Genomic DNA, 12,635 nt, shown 5'->3' on the forward strand with positions numbered 1-12,635 from the left:
AGGCGACGCACCATTGATGCAGAAGTGGGCCCCCGCCGACCCCTCCGCGCCCGCGCCCTCCCCCTCCCCGGGCCACGCGCCCTCCACCTCCATCGACCGCATCGTCCACCGCCTTCACAACCTCGGCCTCGGCACCGACGACGACGAGCCCTCCTCCTCCCCCATCGTCGCCCCGCTCGACGACAGGGAGCGCCTCGGCGACCTGCTCGACCGCAGCTGGGCGCGCCCCGACCGCCAGTTCGCCGCCTCCGGCCTCGACGAGGCAGTCCTCCCGTGGAGAGGGACCGGGAGAGCGACGGTGAGGAGGCGGACGGGGTCAAGAGGAAGCGGGTCAGGGCGACCTCACTGGCGGAGCTCACCATGGACGACGTGGAGCTGCGCCGCCTGCAGGGCATGGGCATGACTCTCAAGGACCGCATCACCGTGCCCAAGGTCGGGGTCACGCAGGCCATCACAGAGAAGATCCACGACGCCTGGAGGAAGTCCGAGCTGGTCCACCTCAAGTTCCACGAGGACCTCGCCAACGACATGAAGACTGCCCATGAGCTTGTCGAGGTACTCTGCCCCTGCTATCAAATAATGCAGCAGTAGGAATGTTCGGTCTAATTATTGGTCGTGGCAATTGGACTTGCAATCTTCTGTTTGTTCCAGAATTTCAAACTATGTTTTCTTTGCTTGCTTGGTAGTACAGTCTGTAGTACATAACACGTCTCATTTCTTCTGTTATAGTTACATTTTTCAGAAACTTGAGGTTCTAAGGGCTGCTTTATAAAAGCTTTGTACCAAATTTACTGAATTAGAAATAACAGTTGATAGAGCTGGTATGTTAATCTCATAGCCCTGACGTTGAACATTTTCTGCTTTTGTCCTGTATATGCACACTTACCTTCCTGCAATTGTATGTACATCCTCTGTAAGGAAATATAGGAGCGTTTAGAATACTAAAGTAGTGATCTAAATGCTCTCACATTTCTTTACAAAGGGATTATTAACTAGCCAATTGCTTTCATTTAATTATCATTATTCTGGAACATGTTGCTCACTTGATATTAAACATTTTAATTAGAATAAGCTATCCAAGGAGGTTTTATTAGGAAAATTTAGTTTATGTGACTTTTTTTATTTGAACAAGCATACGCATCTCCATTTTTTAATTTTTAGTTGTATAGTTGGAACATTAGTTTGATGTGAGTTTTAGCTACCTGCTTGTTATTGAAACTGCAAGAACTCGCTAGCTTCTGTCAAAAGAAATAGAATCTGATGGAAGTAAAAGAAGATAAGGTGTTTTTGTTGATCCTTGTGTTTGATTTTAGGGTGTGTGTGTGTGTGTGTGCCTAATCACTATAAATAGTAAATACTCTATAGTTATGACAGCGAAATCCTTGTGAATATGGACAGATGGAGATGTATGAACAGGCAATTCTTGTAGTTAATTATTGTCAGTTTGCGATTTCAAAATACAATGACCCAGATGGCATCAGAAGATAGCAATTGAATACCGAGACTATTCTAATGAAGTTTTTTTTAATATATTTTTATAGTGTCTTGACTTTTGTTAACTACCGCATTTTAGGTTGTATGTGTATACGAATACATACATGGCAAAAAGGGATTATACAATACCTAGGACCTGAGCAGGAATGCTTGATGAAATGGTTTATAATATTTTAGCACTGTTTTTCGGCAGTCCTTGTGGTAGGAAAGTGATCCATTCTTCAAAAACTCATCTACTACTACTCACCTTGTATAATTTTTTATTCTGTTGCTTATTTGGTTTTATCATAAAATGAATGGGTTATTCTGAAATACAGTGTAACGACCCCTATCAAATTTTATTATTTGAGCATTTATTTATTATTATTATTTTGCCTTTTGCTATTGCTTGCTAAAGGCACATGCATACACGAATCTTTCCTCGTGCCATTGTTTCTTCTGCAAGCACCTAGCAGTGTAATTTCATGAATCAAGTAAGATTCTGCTATTTGGCCCAAAGAATTATGTGATGATACATTTCCCCTTTCCTTGCTATAGTTCCTTTCAGTCAGCTAAACGTCAATATGTTGGATGATGTTGTGGAGAGGGCCACCGAGAGGGGGTTTGCATTGCCAAAGTCGAAGGTGGCCATTGCCTTGACCTGCCTGGACCTCTTGACCTTTAACAACGCCCAAACAGGAAACACATGTTGGAGGAGGAGACCACAAGCTAATTGTAAGCATCAACTATTTGTTAGCTATCAATCTTGTCCTTTGAGCATATATACTTTATTTCTTAAACCATTATGCATGAGCATTTTAGGATGATTTGGATGAGTGGATAAGAGGACGACATGAGCAGGTATTTCCATTTGATCATATACCCAAAATGATAATGTATACAATAACTTAAGATGATGGCTCTTCTACTCTGCTAATATAACATGCATGTGCTTGTGTGGAGTGCCTCCAAAATGAATAGCTCAAGTCTCTCAACACGCAGATGGATGATGTTGTGGAGAGGGCCATCGGGAGGGGGTTTGCATTGCCAAAGTTGAAGGTGGCCATCGCCTTGACCTGCCTGGACCTCCTGACCTTTCACAACGCTCAAACAGGAAACACATGTTGGAGGAGGAGACCACAAGCTAATTGTAAGCATCAACTATTTGTTAGCTATCAATCTCGTCCTTTGAGCATATATACTTTATTTCTTAAACCATTATGCATGAGCTTTGTAGGATGATTTGGATGAGTGGATCAGAGGATGACATGAGCAGGTATTTCCATTTGATCATACCCAAAATGATAATGTATACCCTAACTTAGGATGATGGCTCTTCTACTCTGCTAACATAACATGCATGTGCTTGTGTGGAGTGCCTGCAAAATTAATATCTCAAGTCTCTCAACACGCAGATGTGGAGAGGGTTCTCCTAGCGGTCATTGAAACTGTGATATGCATTTCCTTGCTCTCGGCTCTGATCAAGTTTGTAGCGTCTGGGAATGTGCACATGAAAATCCACATGTGCGATTTGGTTGTTATATTTTTTCCACACTGGTTTCTAGAGATGTTCAAGATATCTCATATACTATATTGAATTATATTGGATAAGTTAGTGTACATACTAATTTGAAGATCCTTTTGCTTTCATACACATATTACTACAGGACCATAGCGGACCATTGTAATGCGGCAAATCAAATTTCAATACTCAACACTCTTCTATGTGGATTAGTAAGTTGTTTATCTACTTTCACTTTTAAATTGCTTGTTAAGACACTTGATTCACTTTGTGCCTGTTACTTTAATCTTGCTAAATGCATACAGAAAAAATTATACTCGCCCCTTGTCATGCACAAAATCGAATAAACCTTGCAAATTAGTTTACACGAATATGGTCCTGTAGTTAAATATTATTTGGTCTATGAAATGAGATGAAGTTTGTCCCTAGAATATATAATGGACTAAAAACAAAACCCAAGATGTGGCAATTCAAACACCCAAAAGAAATTACTTGCATACCTTGTTGAGATGATCTTTCTAAAGTTTCTGCGTTTATCTTTGGTATCTTTAGTATCTTCAGCCACAATACGACCTGCAGGAAGACCACAGGTGGAGTGTGCTTGGACGGCGCTTGGCCGCCAGCTGCATGCCCTTCTAGGAGGCCAGGCACAGATTCTTTGCCTTGGCAACCGCCTTGGCCTAGAGCCATGCCAGGTCGTCGTCGCCGAGGATGGACGCCAGTAACGACATCAATCTCTGTGATACCGACAAAGTTGGTTGTGGGGCGGGACCATGGCGGGGTGGCATGAGGCCATGGTGGGGAGAGGACATGGGCACGAGGCTGTGGAGGCTGACGGGAGAGGAGGTCGGCAGAGCAATGCCGTGGTGGGGACAAGCGGCTTGTGTGATCGGCTGCTGTGTAGTGAGGGGGCTACCTGTACGGTGAGAAGCGGTACGGTGAGGTACCTGTACATATAGGAGTGGCTACATGTACGTTGAGAGCAGTCCTAAATACGCCTAACAAGTGATCTAGAAGGATTCGAGAACAGAGATCCTACCGGCTATCCCCTTCCGCTCCCTACGTGGCTCCGCTCCCCTTCCGCTCCCATCCCGCCGCCCGCCGTGCGCCACTCCGGCGCCGGCGTCCACCACTCCGTGCCGACGGTCAATCCGACCCCAGCGGCCACCTCTCTTCCCTTCGTGCGGCGGTTCTGGGGGTTCATGGCAGGCAGTCCGGCCTCCGTCTCGTTGGCATTCCCTAGGAGCTCGGAGCGGCCGATGGTCTCTGGCCTCGGGCTTTCGGAGAGCTCGGGTGCGGCGATCTCGCCGTATATGGACGGCAAGTGCTTCCGTTGCCTCAAGGAGGGGCACTTCAGGAACGACTGCACCAACCCCATGGTTTGCTTTCGGTGCGGTCAAGAGGGACATCCTTCCAGGGAGTGCAAATGGCCGCGCAGCCCCTCGTCGGAGGACGAGCTGCGGCGGCAGGCTTTGGCCAAGGTGGCGCATCGCGAGCAAATCGCTCTGAGAGAAAGGGCCTCGCTCGTCAGATCCCAGACCCCCCCGCCTCCGCCACCTTGCTCCGACAGGGACTGCGCGCCGGTGTGGCCTCGCCTTTCGCCGCCCGGCAGGGACCGCGCGCTGGGGTGTCCTCGCCTCGCGCCGTCGGGATCCCAGCGGGCGGATCCGGAGGAGGAGCCTGCAATGGGGGAGCTCTGCGTGGTCAGGCGGGGCCGGACGATGGCGGATTTGGAGCAGAGGTTCAGATTCACCATGGTGGCATATGTGGCCGGTGCGCGCCACGACATCGAGCCGGAGTTCGTGCTTCAAGCCCTGGAGGAAAAGCTCGACATTCAGTCACAGTGGGTCTCAGTTCATCGATATCGGCCTGAGGATTTCCTGGTCGTCTTCGCCTCCGCTGAGATCAGGAACAGAGTGAGCACAAGGCCGCCGCTTGAGCACCGCGGGGTTAAGCTGTTCTTCAGACAATGGACAAGGCAAGCGCAGGCCGTCCACACCATCCTCAGCCAGAGAGTGTCGCTAGTGTTGGAAGGCATCCCGCCCCATGCTTGGGAGAGAGAGACCACCGAGGACCTGCTGGGTTCAGCTTGCCTGGTGGACACTATTGCGCCAGACACGAGTTCAAGGAGAGATCTTTCCGCTTTCGGGCTCACTACTTGGACGGTAAACTATCATAGCATTCTGACGCTCCGCTGGTTGGCGGTGCCCGAGCCAGGACTGGTGGCGCCATTGTTTGAGCCCACCATGCTGCAATACAAGGTGTTGATTCACATTGTGGAGATCAGGGACTTTGGAGAGTTCATGGAGCCGTCGTGGACGGTGCCGGTGTTCTCTGACAGCGGTCAGAGTGGCCTCCCCAGCCCCGATGGTGGCGGCAGCGCTGGTGGCGGGGGAGGTGCGGCCTTCCGTCCCCATTGGCAGTTCGACACCAGGGATATGCGCGGTGGAGTCGCCGCCGGTTCTTCTCGGAGTCGTGGTGGTGCGGGGGAGTCCCCAGCAGCAACGCCGGCAACCGCGGCCTGGGCACTGCCGCCCATGGAGCCCAGATCGTGGGTTGCGTCAGCTGGTCAGCCACAGCCTGTAAAGGAGAGAATCGCTGTCCGGCACTCCGCTTTTGACCGCTTGACTATGCCAGCTGGACCAACGGAAGGATCAACAGAGGGCATTTCAAATCAAGAGGTGGTTACTCCCGTGCCGGCAATGATTGGGACGCCTGGTGGGACGCGTTCTGGGATTCTGGGGGGGGGGGGCAGCTCGTGCGGGCCCAGCCATGTAGCCCAACTATCTTGAGGAGATCGGAGGGGCCACCCCTCCCCCGCATCTCCCCCACACGCTGCCACGAAGCTTCTAGGGAGCACGTGGTTGATGGGGTCCCTCCAAGCGGGCCGGGTCCCAACACCGTGTCGCTGCCTCCAGGGGCCACGAGTCTGATCGTGTCGGCCCACGTGCCTGTTGATGGGGGGAACCAGATCGGTGGGGAGGCCGCGATTGCCTCAGATCTGGTGCCTGCCCCACCCAGCCAGCCAGGGGTCGCCAATGATTGCGAGACCAGCATGGAGCACGAGGTTTAGAGAGAGGAGGCCACGCCAATCAATTTTGTGAGCCAGCCGACGACTGCTAATGATTGCGAGACCAACGCGGGGCACGAGGATTAGAGAGAGGATTCCGCGCCAATCATCGACGAGAGGAGCCATGCAACTCCTATTCATGTGGAGGAGTCTACATGCAATGAGCCTACCTGCATGCCTTGCACAGACCTAATTGTGATGAACGCAAGCATGCCAGGAAGGGAGGGTGCCGTGCTGGGTCCTCACCCGGCCACAGATGAGGCCACTGCCCTGGAGCGAATGACGCCTCCCGAAGAAATCGCCTACTCCAAGCTCAAGGCGTTCTGCGTCAACATCATCAAGAAGCTTGCCCCGCCCCTGCTTAAGGAGGTGCAAGACTCCACGCTTCGACCAGACGCAGAGCCATTCACGCCGAGGCGCACTACGAGAGCCACGAAAAAGGCTGGGGGAGCTACCTCGTCAAAGGCCACCCCAGCTGAGAATGTGCTGCTTCGCGCGCTCGGCCTGGCGCCGCACGACCTGTAGGTGGATGAGCAAATGGTGGAGGATTTAAAAGGGCTGTTCGACTCGCCGCTCAGAGAACAGCACATTCGAGTCATAGCCTCACTCTTTGGGAAGACCATGCCAATTGGTGGTGATCTTGGAGGGGCAAGCTCGACGGCCTTGGGAGTTCATTAGCGTGGAGCTTTGTCCAGAGGGTGTGGTTGCTAATTCTTCCATGGATTTTAGCCCATTGATCCTATGTTGGAATGTGAGAGGATTAAACAACCCAGCGAAGAGAGATGCAATTAGGGCGTTCGTTGCCATCGTGAAAGTGAATGTAATTTGTCTGCAAGAAACTAAGATGGAAGTCATTGACCATTACACTGTGTTGCAATGCCTCAGGCCGGCCTTTGATGGCTTTGCTTTTCTGCCCGCGGCAGATACGAGAGGTGGAGTTCTCATCGTTTGGGATTCGACTTGCATTGACATTGATCATTTCCATGCGAACACTGATTTCATCTCGGGGCGGGTTCTTACGCGACATGGGGCATCCTGGTGGATTTCCGCGGTCTATGGACCACAGGGAAACACTAGGAAATTAGCGTTTCTGGAGGAGCTTCATGCAGCGCGAGCGCTCAGGCCTGGTCCGTGGATGATTCTTGGCGATTTTAACATGATTCTGCGTGCCTCAGAGAAGAATAACTCAAACCTGAACAGGAGCATGATAAGCAAGTTCCGCAGCTTTATTGACAACAATGAACTCAAAGAAGTATACATGCATGGGAGGAGGTTCACTTGGTCGAACGAGAGAGACGTCCCTACCCTAACCAAGATTGACAGGGTGCTGGTCTCCGTGGATTGGGACTTGGAGTATCCGGACTGACTTTTGCAAGCGTTATCCTCGGGCGTTTCTGATCATGCTCCACTCCACCTGAACACGGGAGCTCTTTTCTGTCCGAAAAAGAGATTCCGCTTTGAAAATTACTGGCTTAAGCTCGAAGGGTGCGACGATGCGATAAGAGAGGCATGGGTCTGTAGCGATACGATTGTGGATCCTTTCAAGCGTCTCGACGCGCTCTTCAGAAACGCTGCAGAGTCCCTGCAGTCTTGGGGACAGAGAACAACTGGGAACATCAATTTACTCATGGCGGTGGCAACTTATGTGATCTGCAGATTCAACAGGGCCCAGGAAGACCGCATTCTCACCGACCAGGAGCTCTGGCTGCGTTGTACTCTCAAGCTGGCTTTGCTGGGTATGGCTTCCCTTGAGCGGACCATCGAACGTCAGCGTTCCAGAATGAGGTGGGTTAAGGAAGGTGATGCTAACACGAAGTTATTCCAAGCTTTTGCAAACGGCCGGAGAACCAAAAACTTCATTCCGTGTATCAAGGTTGGAGACGAGATACACACTGATCTAGACCGTATAACGGATGCTTTCACTTCTTCCTTTATGGAGCTTTTGGGCAGAGATCAGGCACGCGAATTCACTCTTGACCTGGATGCCCTCGGCTTGCACACTACTGATCTGCAGGAGCTCGAGGAAATCTTCTCTAAAGAAGAGGTGTGGAAAATGATTAAGGAGATGCCGCCGGACCAGGCTCCTGGGCCGGATGGATTCACCGGTGCTTTCTACCAAAAAGCCTGGCCCATCATCAAGGGCGATATCATGGCCGGCTTCCTGAAGCTGTATGTGGGAGATGGTCGGGGCTTCGCGAAATTAAACAGAGCGCTGATGGTGCTCATTCCCAAGAGAAGTGACGCGGAGGAAGTGGGAGATTATCGCCCGATCAGCTTGCCTCATAGCTTTGGCAAACTCTTCTCCAAAATGATGGCCATCAGAATGAGGAAAATGCTTCCGGAGCTAGTCAACATGAACCAGTCCGCCTTCATTCGTGGGAGAAGCTTACACGATAATTTCCTCCTAGTGAAGCAAATGGCGAGGAAAATGCATGCCCGCAGAACATCAACCGTCTTTCTGAAGCTTGACATATCACGGGCATTTGACACCATCTCTTGGTCATTCTTGTTTGAAGTTTTGAGAGCTAAGGGATTTGGAGAAAACTTCAGAAAGTGGGTTGCGATCTTGCTACAGTCTGCGTCTTCAAGATTTATTGTCAACGGGAGTCAAGGTGTCAGGTTTGATCACGCTCGTGGGCTGCGCCAAGGAGACCCCAGCTCTCCGCTCCTCTTCGTCATGGCGATGGACGTCCTCTCGGCCTTAGTTTGCAAGGCGGCTGCAGTTGGGGTTTTGTCCTCCTTCAATGGTGTGTTGGCAAGCCAGAGGCTCTCCCTTTTCGCTGGTGACGTCGCGCTTTTCGTGCGCCCCATGGTGCCGGATCTCACATGCATTAAAGAAGTCTTATACCTCTTTGGACACGCTTCTGGCCTTCGAGTGAATTATCGCAAAACATCGACAATTTTGATCCGGGGAAAGCAAGGGGATCAGGACAGAGTGCAGCAGTTATTAAACTGTCAAATGGGGCAGTTCCCCTGCAAATACTTAGGGTTGCAACTCAGCATCCACAAGCTCACCAAAGCGCATTGGCAGCCAATGCTCGATCAGGTCAAAAACTTCCTTCCAGCTTGGCAACGTGGCATGATCCAGAGACCCGGGAGACTAGTGCTCGTTAACAGCGTCATAGCAGCCCGCCCTATACATCACTTGCTAGTCATGAAAGCTCCCCAATGGGCTCTCGAAGAAGTGGACAAATGGATGCGTGCTTTTTTCTGGGCTGGGAAAGAGGAGATCAATGGCGGACAGTGCTTGGTTGCGTGGCATACTATCTGTAGGCCTAAGCCGTACGGTGGGCTGGGAGTGAAAAATCTGAGGACCCAAGGCCTGGCCATGCGCGTGCGCTGGGAGTGGCTCAGGAGGACTGATCCCTCAAGGCCTTGGCAAGGGCTACATCTCATGGTGGACAAAGAAGCCAAAGCGGTGTTCGATAGTCTGGTCCACATCGAGGTGGGAGAGGGCAGCAAGATCTTCTTCTGGACGGATAGATGGATTCATGGGTTTTCGGTGAAAGATATCGCCCCTTTGATCGCCGGCATGGTGGACAAGCTCACGAAGAGAAAAAGAACGGTCCAGGACACGCTTCTCGAGGACTCCTGGGTCAATGATATCTCAGGCGAGTTAACCTTCATGGCACATCTGCAGCTCATTCACTTACAACATGCCTTGGCGACGATTCAAAGGAATGCTTCGGATGATGATGCGTTCTACTGGCCCTGGAGTGCCTCGGGTTCCTATAGAGCTAAATCCACATATAGTATGCTTTGTCAGGGCATGACTCGGTTTGCCGCTGCCCAATGCATATGGAGAAGTTGGGCGCCCCTCAAGTGCAAAATCTTTGCTTGGCTTGCCTCTCAGTATCGGTTATGGACTTTGGACCGACGTGCGAGGCATGGTCTCCAAGATACGACTTCAGCATGTTACACATGCTACCAAGAGGAGGACACAACAGACCATATCCTTGCTGGTTGCGTCTACGCGAGACAAGTTTGGGATGGTTGTTTCCGGCTGCTTCAAATCAACGTCCAAACTCCGAGCTCTGAGGATACTTTCATGGTGTGGTGGGACAAGGCGAGGAAGTTCTTCCATGGAAAGCTCAAGAGAGGTTTTGATTCACTTGTCATCCTGACCGCGTGGCACTTATGGAAGCAGAGGAACGCTCGGGTGTTCAACCGCAATGATCAAGTCCGCTCGGAGACCAACCTTGTTCATCTCATTCATGACGAGATCAAGCTTTGGAAGAAGGCGGGTCTAGGAGTTGAGGGGTTAGATCCTTTCGTGAGAGAGTAGGCTTTTGTTTTTTAGGAGTTAGCGTTCCCGTGGTAGGGTTCCTTGTCCAACCGTGGAGTCTTGTACAACTTTTTCTCCTCTTCTATAAAGATAAGGTACGCCTTTGGCGTACTCTCGAAAAAAACAAGTGATCTAGACGTACCACATGGCACATGTGGCCAACTATCCATGGCACACGTGACCAACTATCCAAGTTAAGTTTATGATGAGTATTTGATGAAAGTGATCTAGACATGAGCCCGTGTACATAAGATCTAGATATATGGAAATCTCACAAATTCGGAGAGACCATCTAGCGTACTTCTCAATTTTGCTATTGGTGGTGCCATTGTTATTCAAGATTATTTTGATGTTAATTTTTTGTCTTTTGAATTTAAAATACTTGAATCATGATCTGGGTGCTTCTTCTTGATCTGGTCGGTGAGTGAGGATGTAAGAAACAGGGACATAGATGCACATTGGTGTTAGAATTTAGGGAGATAGAAACCATCTAAAGTCTCTCTGCCCTAAAATAAATCTGAACCCTTATAATGAAACTTGATGCCCGTGCAGATGAATCAGAATATTTAATTATCTTATAACTATGCATATGGTGATGGAGCAGCTATTTGGGCTGATCTCCTGCTGTTCTAGCAAAGTTTGGTTTAGTATTTTGTTTTTCTCTATAAAAGATCAAGTAATCTGATATCGAGCTCCTTCTTTTACAGTAATTGAATTTTGAGTTTGCAATGATTGTTCATGCCCAATTGGCAATATATATTCACAACAAATTATTTTTGTTGTCAGACGAAGGGCATGACGGATGGCACTAGCGGAAAGGTGAGCACCGGTGGAGATAAGCGAGAAAAGGAGTAGCGCGAGGCGGTAGGCAGCCTTGAAGAGGATGAGTGGGCCCGCTGCTAGGGGATGGTCCTAGGGATTTTTGAATCAACGAGAGCAGTGTCGGCCCAGGTATCTTCTTCCATCTCTGGATCCTAAACTATATATCTCTCTAATCTGCATTGACACGCAGTAGTGCCGGGTACAAGTGTGTGGCTGCTCCAGTGCGATGAACAGTGCGATGAAGTTAATAGCTCTTTATCCTTATTCCTCTTATTCATTGTGTATTTCCCCGTTTCATACATGTAACAATGATGAATGATGATGAACTTAGACTTGGTGTAAGGAGAGTCATTCTGTTTCCTTGAACTAAACAACCTTCTATCCTTATATTTATCCTAAAAGCTTTCAGACGATACTCACACCATATGATTCATTGAAGCATAGAAGTATTTTTTTCACATCTATTACAATCCAATATTTGTTAGTTAATCATATTCTTTATATTCGCAAGTAGTATAAAGTTGCCCCAAAATTGGTAATATGATTTTGGATTATACATTATATGCCGACAAGGAGATTAATGCTGCCCAATAAACTAGCAGTATGAAATAACCCTGCATATATTTGTTGATTTTGAATTTGAGCCTTTCAATCCAACTAAAAAATTTATTTGTACAATATTTACTGACTTTTACCTCTTGTTTTGCAGGCTATCTAGAATGATTGCATGTATTAATGAAGTAGTCCACGTTAGGTGGATTGGCTCAAAATGGAGAAGCATGATTGTATTAAGCATTTAAGCTCTAAGCAATTTAGAATGTCAATGTCTTGGGGCTCCCTTGCAATATTTCAGAGAACTATATTTTTTCCGACATTTTATATTGCCTCACGATGTTTGGGGGATCTGATTAGGTATTGTTTCTCTATATATCTATCCATCTCTCTATTTTAGTTGCTAATAGAATAATGAACAATTGATAGGACTAATCTTATAGACTTGTTTTCTCCTTAATCCGACTGTGTATTTTCCAAGTTTTGTGCTGAAACGGGAAAAAACATATGTTTTAAACTTGCGACAACATATTCTGTGCAAATTTTAGCCTTGTTGTTCACAATTGATGCTGCCTGTGATTCACACTTATATTTGAGCTTAAAGTCTGAGTGTATACCGAATTAGGCTTTCCCTTCGGTCGATTTATGTCAGAGTTCACACTACAACACACATTTCCTTTTGAGTGTTATGTGAGTTACTTTTGAACCGATACACCAAATCAGGTGTTACACCGCTCAAACAAACTAGAAGAAAATCATGAATGGATTTATCACAATATTATAAAAATACAAATAAATGTATACACAATTTTTTAACAATAAATGTTATCAAAGATTGATGTATTTACCTCTCCCAAGATAGTAACATGTTCTAGAAGATGTGTTTTGTTGCAGTAGTACCTAAATGGTGA

At 48.4% G+C, this 12,635-nt stretch overlaps 1 protein-coding gene across 6 annotated transcripts; it reads left to right on the forward strand.

Annotated features, from left to right (window-relative positions):
• The first annotated feature begins 8 nt into the window (after window positions 1-8).
• On the forward strand, window positions 9-12,210 carry LOC119321904. Of its 6 annotated transcripts, XR_005155271.1 has the most exons (9): window positions 9-555; window positions 2,032-2,208; window positions 2,296-2,334; window positions 2,455-2,623; window positions 2,711-2,749; window positions 2,889-2,997; window positions 3,141-3,207; window positions 11,137-11,301; window positions 11,882-12,210. XR_005155271.1 is itself a non-coding variant. In XM_037595418.1 (2 exons), the coding sequence occupies exon 1, from the start codon at window positions 17-19 to the stop codon at window positions 401-403; it is 387 nt and encodes a 128-aa protein (XP_037451315.1). In that variant the 5' UTR covers window positions 9-16; the 3' UTR covers window positions 404-555; window positions 730-1,327. The 6 variants fall into 6 exon arrangements, 1 of the variants encoding a protein (XP_037451315.1); XR_005155270.1 differs by lacking the exon at window positions 2,889-2,997 and having other exon boundaries at window positions 11,882-12,207; XR_005155273.1 differs by lacking the exons at window positions 2,296-2,334; window positions 2,455-2,623.
• Window positions 12,211-12,635: the final 425 nt, after the last annotated feature.

Source organism: Triticum dicoccoides, chromosome 6B, assembly GCF_002162155.2.
Source record: "Triticum dicoccoides isolate Atlit2015 ecotype Zavitan chromosome 6B, WEW_v2.0, whole genome shotgun sequence".
Classification (NCBI taxonomy): Eukaryota; Viridiplantae; Streptophyta; class Magnoliopsida; order Poales; family Poaceae; genus Triticum; species Triticum dicoccoides.

Excerpts from the sequence above, each read along its gene's own strand:
- LOC119321904 (XM_037595418.1), top strand. The coding sequence starts at position 17 with ATGCAGAAGTGGGCCCCCGCCGACCCCTCCGCGCCCGCGCCCTCCCCC.